The sequence below is a fragment of the Puma concolor genome, chromosome B2 (assembly GCF_028749965.1).
Source record: "Puma concolor isolate L17-30 chromosome B2, mPumCon1.1.hap2, whole genome shotgun sequence".
NCBI classification, from domain to species: Eukaryota; Metazoa; Chordata; class Mammalia; order Carnivora; family Felidae; genus Puma; species Puma concolor.
In genome coordinates this window covers 137,177,309-137,190,665 of record NC_141671.1, presented here as the reverse complement: position 1 = coordinate 137,190,665, position 13,357 = coordinate 137,177,309, and the positions used below count along the sequence as shown (strand labels likewise).

At 47.8% G+C, this 13,357-nt stretch overlaps 1 protein-coding gene across 2 annotated transcripts; it reads left to right on the top strand.

The window, feature by feature from the left end:
* Positions 1-4,833: 4,833 nt before the first annotated feature.
* Positions 4,834-12,354, top strand: LOC112862571 (UL16-binding protein 1-like). 2 transcript variants are annotated; one of them, XM_086705966.1, is made up of 4 exons: positions 4,834-4,975; positions 10,657-10,920; positions 11,157-11,429; positions 12,158-12,354. In XM_086705966.1, exons 1-4 carry the CDS (start codon positions 4,888-4,890, stop codon positions 12,337-12,339), a joined length of 807 nt encoding a protein of 268 aa, XP_086562092.1. In that variant the 5' UTR covers positions 4,834-4,887; the 3' UTR covers positions 12,340-12,354. The 2 variants fall into 2 exon arrangements, with proteins under 2 accessions (XP_086562092.1, XP_025781656.2); XM_025925871.2 differs by having other exon boundaries at positions 4,834-5,008.
* Positions 12,355-13,357: the final 1,003 nt, after the last annotated feature.

Genomic DNA, 13,357 nt, shown 5'->3' with positions numbered 1-13,357 from the left:
TTTAAATGTATTTTAGGGGCGCCTGGGTGGCTCAGTCGGTTGAGCGACCGAATTCGGCTCAGGTCATGATCTGAGCTCGAGCCCTGCGTCGGGCTCTAGAGGCTGTTTCTGATTCTGTGTCTCCCTCTCTCTCTGCCCCTCCCCTACTCATGCTCTGTCTCTCTCTGTCTCAGAAATAAACATTAAAAAAAAATTTTTTTAATAAACCTATTTTAAACTATTTAACCTTATTCATTAAGCTTTATATTAGAATTCTTAACCCTTAAAAACCTTAATTTCTGGTTAAAATTAAGAAGTAAACAGTTGTGGGGGCACCTGGATGGCTCAGTCAATTAAGCGTCCCACTTCGGCTCAGGTCATGATCTCACAGTTTGTGAGTTCGAGCCCCGCGTCGGGCTCTGTGCTGACAGCTCAGAGCCTGGAGCCTGCTTTGGTTTCTGTGTCTCCTGCTCTCTCTCTCTGCCCCTCCCCTGCTCATGCTCTGTCTCTCTCTGTCTCAAAAATAAATAAAACATTTAAAAAAAAATTTGTTTTAAAGAAGTAAACAGTTGTGGACTGTCTCTTATCCTAGCATTCCTAGTGGATTGGCAGATTTATAAATACTTTTTACAATTTTTAGAAACGCATGCTTTCCCATAGTAAAATTTTTGGGGTGGCACAGGACATGCTTAGACACAATTGTTTTTAGTTCCTCTGTAAAAGGAAGCCAAAAGTAGACAAATCTATGTTCAGTAAATTTTAAAATAAATAAATGTTAAAATCAAATAATTCATTAAGCTTGTTAGAGTCCTAAAAATATCTAGCAATATCTGATTAATTCAGCTGAGTTCGTTTTTTTTTTAAACATTTTTATTCATTTTTGAGAGACAGAATGCGAGTGGGGGAGGGGCAGAGAGAGAGGGAGACACAGAATCCGAAGCAGGCTCCAGGCTCTGAGCTGTCAGCAGAGTCCAACGCGGGGCTCGAGCCCACAAACCGTGAGATCGTGACCTGAGCCAAAGTCAGCCGCTTAACCCACTGAGCCACCCAAGGGCCCCTGAGTTCAGTTTTTAAAAGTGCTGTCATTTTACAATGTGGCTATTTATCTTTTTTTTTTTTTTAAAAGACACATTTATTCAGTGTCATGATCAGACTATTACATTTAGCAATCAACAGCATGGGTGCAAAAAAAAAAAAATCTACATTAAAACCCTTTGTTGGAATGCTTTACACTTTCCACAGAACAGAAACTAAAATAACCTGTTATACAGTTAGTCACAAATACAGTCCTCGAGTTTTTTGCCCATACACATGAGTATTGTCTAAAACATGTCTTCTTTGTAGCAGCTAGGCCCTGCCACCACTGTGCTTGGCTAAGCTACAGGCTATTTATCTTTCAAAGCCTAGAATTAATATAAGTGCTTCCAGTGACAAAAGGGGGTTGGATACTTTATTAGCTATCATAATATATCTAGCATTATGTGAGCTGATTTTATGAAATTTATACAATATAAAATTGATCCTAAGTGAAAGCGACATAATCTAGCTCCCGCACTCGCTTGGTCTATTAGCTGAAGTGTGTTCACTGAAAAAAATCATTTGCTTTTTTTCCCTTCTGCAAACCCGAAGATAGTGCTGCTTGGAAATATGATTCTCTGTAGAATTTACAGGTTGCTAAAAGGATTCATGGCTGGTGTAATATCATTCATCTGTTTTGGCTTGCATAGCCTGAGAACGTGCCTTATAATTTGGCCAAATGTCTACGTGCTTCTCATACACTTCCAAAGAGAAGTGTGTTCGAAAAGGAGGAGAGGATTGCCTCTAAATTATATCTCAACAAATTTGATTCTTATAAGAGGTGGAGGGGAGGAAAACTAGTAGCACCTGAACGAAAGGGAACGCAATGAACTTGTCATACCCATCAGCACATCTATCTATCTGTTGGTTGAAAAAGTGTTTAAAATCTTCCTCCAACTCCACGAAGCTGCAGCTGGCAACCTAGTGTGGTACAAACTCGACCAGATGGAGGTAACAAATGAGCAGTCTTCTGGCTCCCTCCCGCAAGGGAGCCCTTGGAAACTATAAAGGTAAGAAGGAACGACATCAGCAGCAATCTTCTCAACAGCCGTCCTGGCTGCAGGAGAACCAAGGGGTATGATCTCTCAAGTGTGGGAGAGAAAGGGCTTTGGGCCTAGGATTTTATATCCCGTCAAGTTCTCACTCAGGTAGGAGAGTCTATGTATTAGTTTTTTACTGCAGCCATAACACATCACCGCAAACGAGCTGCTTAAATCAACACGTGTTTCTTTTTTTTTTTTTTTTTTTAATTTTTTTTTTCAACGTTTATTTATTTTTGGGACAGAGAGAGACAGAGCATGAATGGGGGAGGGGTAGAGAGAGAGGGAGACATAGAATCGGAAACAGGCTCCAGGCTCTGAGCCATCAGCCCAGAGCCTGATGTGGGGCTCGAACTCACGGACCGCGAGATCGTGACCTGGCTGAAGCCGGACGCTTAACCAACTGCGCCACCCAGGCACCCCAACACGTGTTTCTTATCACACAGCTAAGTACGTGCGATGTCTCAACTGGCTCAGTTTCTCCGCTCTGGGCTTCACAAAGGCACGATCAAGGCATCGGCCAGCTGGGCTCTTAGCCAGAGACACTAGGAGGAACCTGCTTATTCAGATTGCTGACAAAATCCAATTTCTTGAGTCTCTGGACTGAGAGTCCCTCTTCTTTGCTGGCTGCCAGCTGGAGGCCCTCCTTCACCCCTGTAGGGCCTCTGCCTTGCATATGGCTCCCTTCACCTAGGAGCCGGCAACAGGGCACCAAATCTCTCCACTACTTCTCTGCCACATCTCTCTTGCCTTCAGTCTCAGAAAGTCCTTCATTTTGAAGGGCACATCTGGGCCCACTCAGATGACCTAGAATAATCTCCCTATCTTAAGGTCAAGGGAGTAGTCACTTTAATTACATCCACCAGGCCCCTGCATAACAGTACCTAAGTTAACATTTAATTGAGAACCAAGGAACATAAAAGTTGGGGGAAATCTTCAGAATTCTGACTACCACGGTGTATTAAAAATAGTTTTGAACAGGCAAGTCTGGGTGGCTCAGTCGGTTAAGCAGCCGACTTCGGCTCAGGTCATCTTGCAGTGAGTTGGAGCCCCATGTCTGGCTCTGTGCCAACAGCTCAGAGCCTGGAGCCTTCTTCAGATTCTGTGTCTCCCCCTCTCTCTGCCCCTCCCCTACTTGTGCTCTAGCTCTCTCTCTCTCAAAAATAATAAACATTTAAAAATTAAAAAAAAAAAAAAAAAAAAGGCTTGAACATACAAAGCCTAAGAAATATTTTTCCCGGAAAGATCCAACTTGAAAATACCTTTTGGATAAAGTATTCCAATAGGAAGAGAAACACATCCAGGAGATGTAACAAGAGAAATAAGGAGAATGAGTAACCAATTTTACTGAAATTTTAATTTGTTAAAGATGGTTAAAATTTTGTTTAAAAAACAATTTTTAATTGTTAATTTGTTAAAGATTACTGTTGCCTTATAAAAGGGCAGGAAGGGTGAGGGAAATTTATATCACAGAGAAGAAAAAGTATAGCAACAACTCAGAAATGAAAATCTGGGTAATATCAGGGAAATGGGATGGGAGGAAAAACACACAAGAGATGTGAAAACATGCTAAATATTTTGTTTTTTGGGATGAATGAAAGCAATGATAAATAAATAAATGTAAATAAACATTAGTATGGATCAAAGGTTAAAGGTAATGATTCTAAGAAAAATAGAATGTATAATGTTCAAACTAGCAGAAGAAAGCTCAGACAGTAAAAAGAATGCAGATATGGAGAGGGAATTTTTTAAAGCATAATAAATGAAAAATATGACGGCTGAGATAACTCCTCCTGTTTTAGTAACCACAATAAAAGGTAAACTATTAAACTCTCCAATTAGAAATTCTCAGGTAAGATTTAGAAAAGAATCCAATGCATATACATTGTCTTCGCGCCTGGGTGGCTCAGTCGGTTAAGCGTCCAACTTTGGCTCAGGTCACTATCTCACAGTTCGTGAGTTCGAGCCCCGCGTTGGGCTCTGTGCTGACAGCTCAGAGCCTGGAGCCTGTTTCACATTCTGTGTCTCCCTCTCTCTCTGCCCCTTCCCTGCTCATGCTGTGTCTCCCTCTGCCTCAAAAATAAATAAACATTAAAAAAAAAAAGACACCCTTAAAATGAAAAAGATTAAAAATAAAAGGTCTGATCTGGTTGCAGGCTAGGTCCATTGCAGAGCCAACATTAAATGCTGAGAGGCTTACAACTGAATGTAAACTAAAAATAAGGAAGATGGTAAATGTTACGTGGTTTGATCTCATTTAACATTTTTTGAATTTTTTTTTTCAACGTTTATTTATTTTTGGGACAGAGAGAGACAGAGCATGAACGGGGGAGGGGCAGAGAGAGAGGGAGACACAGAATCGGAAACAGGCTCCAGGCTCCGAGCCATCAGCCCAGAGCCCGACGCGGGGCTCGAACTCACGGACCGGGAGATCGTGACCTGGCTGAAGTCGGACGCTTAACCGACTGCGCCACCCAGGCGCCCCTTGAATTTTTTTTTTTTTAATGCCATTTGTATTCCTCACGCCATAGGTCCAATGTGGATCAGCAAGAAGATCCTGCTCATTAAACAGAACAGCACTGAGAATCTGCAAACTTCCAAGAACCCTTGCCCAATTTTTCCGGACGCGTGCGCGCGCCCAGGTCCAGCCCAGCCAGGTGAGGGAGGGAGCGTGGGGCGGGGCAAAGCCAAGGTTCCGAGCTGCAGGGCAGTAACTCAGCTCTCCCTGCGCTCCCTCCCCGTGCACACGCGGCTCCGCCGCGCTTGGCTCGTCCCGGGGCTCCGGGTCGAGATGGCGCTCATTGCGGCCACCAACTTCGGACTTGGCCTCCTGGTCCTGTTTGTGCTGTCCGACTGCACCTGCGGGGCGCGAGGCGGAGGTGAGTTCCTGGGCGCGGCGCGCGAGAAGACAGGTGAGTCCGGGCAGAGCTTTGGGACACTGGTCGCGGGGTAGCGCCGCCGCGCCGCCCTCTCACGTCCCCGCCGCCCCCTGTTCGGCTCGGCGAAGTCCGCGGGGCGGGTCACATCCTCCACGACGAAAAGAGGAGACTTGGGCAACTAAGTGCTGCCTGACGCTGGGGGCGAGGAGCGCAGGGTAGGGAGCGGGGCCGCGGCGGGAGGTCTGCGGGCGCTGCCACCGGGCGCCGGCCGCTTGGGGAGCCTGAGCCCGAGCCCCTGCGGCCCAGGACTCGGGCCGGACGGACCGCGATCCCACGGGGCCTGGACCCCAGGAAATCCCCGACTCTGGCCGCTCACACAACTCTTACCTCATGGGTTACCGTCCCCACTGCTGTCCTCCCTTGCACTACCCAGCACACGGGGGCAGTAGTTCAAGGCACACGCAGCGCCACCGCCCTAATTCGCCAGCCACATCTCAGTTCAGAGTCCGAAACCTCCCGGCAACCAGGCCCTGGACCACCTGCAGCCTCTTACTCCTTGTGACTTTCCCTGCTGCAAGCGGCACTGCCTCGCTTGGACACTGTAAGGGTCTCTTCCCCACCTCCAATGGGGATGTCACAGAGTGCACAGAGCACGTTTTCCTAAAACAATACCTCTGCGTCACAATTCTATAGGGTTATGTGACCTAAGAGGCCGGTTCAGCCACATTCCTTCATCCAGGGATTGTTATGGCCGCTTCCCTGCTACAAGAGCACTGTCGGTTACTTACAGCAGAGACCTGGGAAATATTTAACAGATGCAGAAAATCTTTGCACCGGGCTGGCATTTAAGTGAAAATACAAGAGGGCTCCTTCATGCCCTTGCATTCAGAGAGGTTTTGATGTTGGTACTCATCTCACTGCATCCAGGATAAGTACTTTTTAAACATTCTGTTTGGAGAGAAGAGAAGGCCGTGTAAGAGTACTGTACTTGAATTTCCTTGCAACCTAGCCCCCTACCCACAAGTAATTCAACTGCAAAGATTTTCACTCCTGGGACAAAGGTGGGGGATGCGAAAGGACCACATGGTGATGTGGGTACCTGAGCCAAATGATGTCGCTGTGAACAGGGGCTGGGAGAGGTGTCTTTTCATTATCTGGGGCACCCCCTGCCCTGCACCAGCTCAATAACAGGGGCCCCTGAGGACGCTTTCGATCCCTGTGGATGGTGTCAACTCACGCAGTAGGTTTACGCAGTGAAAACGTCCGGGTGGTCTCTGCTCCCCAGAGTACGCTCACCCCTGTAAATGACCACATGGCTCTTTGGGGAAGGCCAGCAGGAAGCATTGCTCTTGCTGTTGACCTGAAGGGTCCCTCCTGATTGGAACCTGGCTTCTGCTTCTGGTAAAGAGTTGCAGTTCTGAGGGGCGGCTCCGTTCTGGAACCTGGGCAGAGGATCCAGAGTCTCTGTGGGGTCACTGCTTTCAGCTTCCTCCTCATCCATCTTGGGGATTGGTCTTTGCTTTTATTGTTTAACTCCAGCAGTCTTCGGGTTGGCTGTCCAACTACTTTGCCTTTACAGTCATGTGTTCTGTGAGCCAGAGGGATGGACAGCTTTCTGTGGGTCAGGCCCCCGGCTGCTTTCCCGTGTCTAGGAACATTCTAGGATCATTTCAATCGTTGCTGCCTCCCTGCTTCGGACAGTTGAGCGCCTGTACCTCAAATCTATTATATCAGGACTTCCCACCGCCAATACCACTGGGAGCCTATTTCTGCAACACCGTCCCATTACCGCCAAGCTTCTGCCTTCAAAGATAGCCATCACTAAGCTTCTTTTGTTTTAATTTCTTGAGAGAGAGAGAGACACACACACAGCGCAAATGGGGGAGGGGCAGAGAGAGAAGAGAGACAGAGAAGGAGAGAGAAGGAATCCCATGCAGGCTCTGCACTGTCAGTGCAAAGCCCGATGCAGGGCTCGAGCCACAAACTGGGAGATCATGACCTGAGCCAAAGTTGCACACTTAACTGACTGAGCCACCCAGGCGCCCTGCCATTACTAAGCTTCTTCAGGATTTTGGTGCCTTCTCACCATGCATTGTTTTTTGGTTTCTGTTTTTTGAATTTTATTAAAATCTAAGCTAACATGGCGTAATAATGGTTTCAGGAGTAGAATTTAGGGATTCATCAATTACATGTAACACCATGCTTGTCCCAACAGGTGCCCTCCTTAATGCCCCCCACCCATTCAGCCCATCCCCCCACCCATTACCCCTCCAGCAACCCTCAGTTTCTTCTCTGTATTTCAGTCTCTTATGGTTTGCCTCCCTCTCTGTTTGTATCTTATTTTTCGTTCCCTTCCCCTATGTTCATCTGCTGTGTTTCTTAACTTTCCACATATGCGTGAAATCATATGATATTTCTTTCCCTGACTGACTTATTTTGCTTAGCATGATATACTCTAGTTCCATCCACAGGCTGCAAATGGCAAGACTTCATTCCTCTTGATCACCAAGTAGTATTCCATTGTGTATTTCTACTAGATCTTCTTTATCCGTTTGTGACTCAATGGACGTTTGGGCCCATTCCATAATTTGGCTATTGTGGATAGTGCTGCTAAAACACTGGGGTGCATGTGCCCCTTAAAATCAGCATTTTGGTATCCTTTGGAGCGGTACCTCGTAGTGCAACTAAGGGGTCATAGGCTAGTTATACTTTTAATTTTTTGAGGAACTTCCATATTGTTTTCCCTAGTGGCTGCACCAGTTTGCAGTCCCAGCAGCAGTGAAAAAGGCTTTACCTTCCTCCACATCCTTGCCAATAGCTGATGTTTCCCGAGTTGATGATTTTCGCCATTCTGACTGGTGCGAGGTGGTATCTCATTGTGGTTTTGACTTGTACTTCCCTGATGATGTGTGATGTTGAGCATCTTTTCATGTGCCTGTTGGCCATCTGGATGACTTCTTTGGAAAAGTGTCTGTTCGTGTCTTTTACCTCTTTCTTCACTGGATTATTTGTTTTTTGGGTGTTGAGTTTGATAAGTTCTTGATAGATTTTGGATAGTAACCCTTTCTCGGATATCTCATTTGCAAATATCTTCTCTCGTTCCGTCCATGGACTTTTAGTTTTGTTGAATGTGCGGAAGGAAACAGACCTCGTCTTGATTAGGTCCCAACGGTTCATGTTTGCTTTTGTGTTCCTTGCCTCCAGAGACATGTCAGGTAAGAAGTTTTTGCAGCCGAGGTCAAAGCGATTGTAGCCTGTTTTCTCCTCTAGGATTTGGATGGTTTCCTGTCCCACATTTAGGTGTTTTTTTTTTAATTTTTTATTCATTTTGAGTTTATTTTGTGTATGATGTAAGAAAGTGGCCCAGGTTCGTTCTTCTGCATGGGCTGTCCAGTTTTCCTAACACCATTTGCTGAAGAGACTTAATTCCCACTGGATAGTCTTCCCTGCTTTGTCAAAGATTAGTTGGCCATATGTTTGTGGGTCTCTTTCTGGGTTTTCTGTTCCGTTCCTTTGATCTATGTGTCTGTTTTTGTGCCCGTACCATATTGTCTTGATGATTACAGCTTTGTAATACAGCTTAGAGTCTGGAATTGTGATGCCTCCAGCTTTGGTGTTCCCTTTCAACAGTGCTTTGGATATTCGGGTCATTTCTGGTTCCCTGCAAATTTTGGAATTGTTTGTTCTAGCTCTGTGAAGAATGCTGGTGTCCGTTTGATAGGGATTGCATTGAATATGCAGGTGGCTTTGGGTAGTGTTGACATTATAACAATATTTCCTCTTTCAATCCACGAGCATGGGATGTTTTTCTACTTCTTTGTCCTCTTGAATTTCTTTCCGAGATTTCTGTACTTCGCAGCATATAGATCTTTCACCTCTTTGGTGAATTCATTCCTAGGTATTTTATGGTTTTCAGTACCATGGGGTTGATTCCTTGATTGCTCTTTCTGCTGCTTCATTATTGGTGTAGACAAATGCCACAGATTTCTGTACATTGACTTATATCCTGCAACTTTGCTGAATTCATGTATCAGTCGTAGCAGATTTTTGGTGGAGTCTTTTGGGTTTTCCACATAGAGTATTATGTCATCTAGGAAGCATGAAAGTTTCCTTCTTCCTTGCTGATTTGAATGCCTTTTATTTCTTTTTGTTGTCTGATTGTTGAGGCTAGGACTTCCAACGCTATGTTGAACAACGGTGGTGACAGCGGGCATCCCTGTCATGTTCCTGACCTTAGGGGAAAGTTCTATTTTTCCCCCTTGAGGATGATATCAGCGGTGGGTGTTTCCTACCTGGCCTTTGTGATCTTGGGGTATGTTCCTTCTATCCATCCTTTCTTGGGGGTTTTCATCAAGAAGGATACTGTATCTTGTCAAATGCTTTTTCTGTATCTATTGAGAGGATCGTGTTCTTGTTCTTTCTTTTATTAATGTGAGGCATCATGTTGATTGATTTGTGGATATTGAAGCAGCCTTGCATCCCAGGAATAAATTCCACTTGATCGTGGTGAGTACTTCTTTTAATGGATTGTTGGCATGGGTTGGCTAGTAACTTGTTGAGAATTTTTGCATCCATGTTCATCGGGGAAATGGCTCTGTAGTTCTCCTTCTCAGTGGGACCATGCATTTTTTATGAGTTTCATTGAGAGTCCTCCAGACCGCTCCGTGAGCATAGTTGATGGGCATATTTTTGGTTTTGTTTTGGCATTTCTTACTACATTTGTTCTGTCATATGCACTTCTCCGGGCCTTTTTAATCCCTTACCACTATCTGTCATGGAATTCCTGATATTCTAGTCTGTGCCGTGTGGATCATCCTTTTTTCCAAGCCTCCAAGGCCCATCCTAATGGTAGATGATCACCATGACCAGGCCTGTGCTAAATGCTGGGACCCAGGATTGCAAATCTCTCTTCTCTGACTTTGGATTCTATCCTCACCCTGTCCCGCCCTGACTCAGCTCCTCAGGAGTAGGCCCCCTCACGGTCTCTCATCTTATTAAAAACATTTTTTTAATGTTTGTTTTTATTTAATAATTTAATTTTACAATAATTTTATTTAATAATAATTTTCTTTAATAATTTAATGTTTAATGTTTGTTTATTTTTGAGAGAGAGAGAGAGAGAGAGAGAGAGAGAGAGAGAGAGCATGAGTGGAGGAGGGGCAGAGAGAGGGAGACACAGAATCCGAAGCAGGCTCCAGGCTCTGGGCTGTCAGCACAGAGCCCGACGCGGGGCTCGAACTCACGAGCCGTGAGATCATGACGCGAGCTGAAGTCGGACGCTCCGCTGACTGAGCCACCCTGGCGCCCCTCATCTTCTTCGAGACACTGGGATAGATCCTGACCATCAGCCGGCATGTAGACGTCTTCTTCCCATGGCCAGCGTAGCACGTGCCTGAATTGATTAAAGACTGAGTGACGCTGGATATCAGCCTGGTAGACACAGGGGACATGTCCCTGGCTGTATGGTTTCTGGTCAGGCAGAGGAATCCCGATCCTTGGTCCTTTTCCAAGAAGGGAAGTGCGCCAGCCTTCAATTGTTAGGGGGGAGGGGCTGTGCAGGGGCCGCCTTTGCTCTGCTAGGCCAGCCCTGCAGAGATACAATGACTGTCACATGGGTGGGAGAGGGACGCCTCTGGGTCTGTTCTTCCAACCCCAACCCTAACTTACGTTTTCATTTGCAGATGCTCTTTCTCCTGCCTTTGAATTCCCCATCACACCAAAGCCCAATCCTGGACAACCATGGTGTGAGATTCGAGGCAAGGTCAATGGAAACAGGTTTCTGTATTACGCCTGTGGGAACAAGAAGGTCGAAGTCTTTGGTCCTCTGGGGAGGAATGTGAATGACATAGTGTTTTGGGAGAGACAGACCGAAACTCTGAAAGACCTGGCAGAAGAGCTCAAGAAGAAACTACTTGACTGGAAAGCAGCGGATCTTATACCCAGTGGTAAGTCGTAAAGGCCCAGGGCAGAAGTAGAACAGTTTGTAGGGCCAGGGACCTATTGTGTTCATGTACAACTTAGACATGGGTCCCACACACGTGGCCCAGCAGCCAGGGCAGTCAAGAGGGACCGAACAGGACCAAGAAGGGTGAAGGGGAGCTGAGGAGTGGACAGCGGGTGGGACAAGGGATCGGTCAAGACCAGAGGCTGACCTCATGCCCATGGTGGGGGTGGGGGACAGATTCTCTCTCCCTGCAGGGCAGGCTGGTGTGTGTGCGTGGGGACAACGGACGCACCAGCGGATCCTGGGAGTTTGACATCAATGAACAGATATCCTACTTCTTTAACTCAGAGAGTGGAAATTGGACACTTCGTCCTAGAGGCCGACAGATAAAGGCCTCATGGGAGAGTGACAGAGATTTGACCAATTCCCTCATGAAGATCTCAGTTGGAGATTGTAACAAGTGGCTTGAGCGAATATTGATGCACTGGGATGAACTGTGGGAGACAACAGGTAACTCAGAAGACTGGATGAAGTTGTTCTCTTGAAATCGGGCCTACCTTCTCCACTGTAGTGTGCGTGTGTGTGTGTGTGTGTGTGTGTGTGTGTGAGAGAGAGAGAGAGAGAGAGAGAGAGAGAGAGAAACAGAGCCAGAGAAGGTGATCCATCCATGGTGAACTTCTTTTGGGGAGAGTAATGGCCACAGATATGTTCTAGCATCCTTCCTTTCCCTTCTCATCTCCTGAAATCTCTTCCTTGCTACATGTCCTTTAGTTTTCTGGGATTTCTTGGATTCCCTCTTGGCCCCAAACATGAGGGTGTCAGTCTGATTCCAGAGATTCCTTCTCGCTCTTCCCTTTTCTGAGAATCATTGATCTTCTCATCTCATCTTGTCTCTGGCCGGGGATCATTCCTGGCCACGTGCACTGTTAGCTCCAGAGAGGGGGTCAACTGTCACCACCCTCGTGCTCCGTGACCACCTCTTCTGCCACAGCAGGAGTGACCAGTTATGTTGGAACCCGTGCTTCCCCCTTTAGCTGTGCGAGGTCCTTCGGGACAGGTCCTGAGTCTTTCCTCGGTTCCCACTCCAGAACCTGTCACAGCAGCTGCCACAATGTAGAGTGACAGAAAGCATCTGCAGTGTGGGATCATCTGGGGCAGGAGGAGCAGAGGGGGTATCTCTTCCGATTTAAGACTGAAACAAGATTTGGGTCTGAAACCCTCTTGTGTTTCCATTTCAGCCCCGCCAGGCTCGCAGCAAGTCACGGCCCAGTCCGGGGCCACGGCCCTCAGACCCATCACCTGGATCCTCCCTGTGATTCTCAGCCGCTTAATCATAATTGGCATCCAGGTAGAGTCTTTTAGAGTGACAGGTACTGAGAGGAGATGGAGCGGGAAGGGAGGGGCAAATGGCCTAGTGTGAGGACAGGGACAGGTGACTCCCCCACTCCACCCTCCCCACTCACTGAACCTTGTCATCACAGAAGTGAGACGAGGTGATGAGTTCCCCTGTCAGTTGTTAGCAGTAACGTGGACAAGCTCAGCCCTGAGTTGTCATAAGGCCTCACTGTTAAGGCCACTGGGAAAGGGGAGGGGCCCCCCAATGCATAAGGCCTGTTGACGCTAAGGAGATGTAGCAAGGTCAGGCCTGACTCAGACCTGATTCTAGATCGAAGAGAGCCAATTTGGCCCAGTGCGGGTGGTGTGCGGGGAGAGGGACGCACAGCTTGGGCAGTACTCACACTGGAGCACGCGAGGCGTGGTGGCTCCACGTGATGTCTCAGGGGAGGCGACTCCATCCAGGGGCCTACGAGGAGAGGGAGGGGGAGGGAGTGGGAAGGCCAAGCAGAGGCAACTCCAAAGCCTGGAGTTGAGTGCTGTGTTCCCCCAGACAGTGGCTTGGGTCTTAGTATGTGAGGCAGAAAGTGAACAGTAGAGACTGTGCGTGGCAAGATGTAGAAGCGTGGGGAATCCGGCTCAGGCTGCTGCAGGCACTGGCAGCTCGCTTCCTGCAGACCTCAGATCCGGAGCCACTGAGCACCCCTGCTTGGAGCAGAGCTGACCCGGGAGATGGGGGGGCAGAGCTGACCCGGGAGATGGAGGGCCAGAGCTGACCCGGGAGATGGAGGGGCAGAGCTGACCCGGGAGATGGAGGGGCAGAGCTGACCCGCAAGATGGGGGGGCAGAGCTGACCCGGGAGATGGGGGGGCAGAGCTGACCCGGGAGATGGGGGCCCGAGCTGACGCAGGAAATGGGGGGACAGAGCTGACCCGGGAGGTGGGGGGGGGCATGGGGGAGCAGAGCTGACCCGGGAGACTGGGGGGGCAGAGCTGACCCGGGAGATGGGGGAGCAGTCCGTCCCTGCCTCTATGGCCTTCACACCCATCGCCTCAGGTTATCACCATGATCTCTCTGGCCATCCCCACATGGAAACCTGAACA

Coding starts and splice junctions, on each gene's coding strand:
- LOC112862571 (XM_025925871.2), top strand. CDS start 4,888: ATGGCGCTCATTGCGGCCACCAACTTCGGACTTGGCCTCCTGGTCCTG. Junction 5,009..10,656: donor CGCGGCGCGCGAGAAGACAG/GTGAGTCCGGGC, acceptor TTTCATTTGCAG/ATGCTCTTTCTCCTGCCTTT. Junction 11,430..12,157: donor TGAACTGTGGGAGACAACAG/GTAACTCAGAAG, acceptor TTTCCATTTCAG/CCCCGCCAGGCTCGCAGCAA.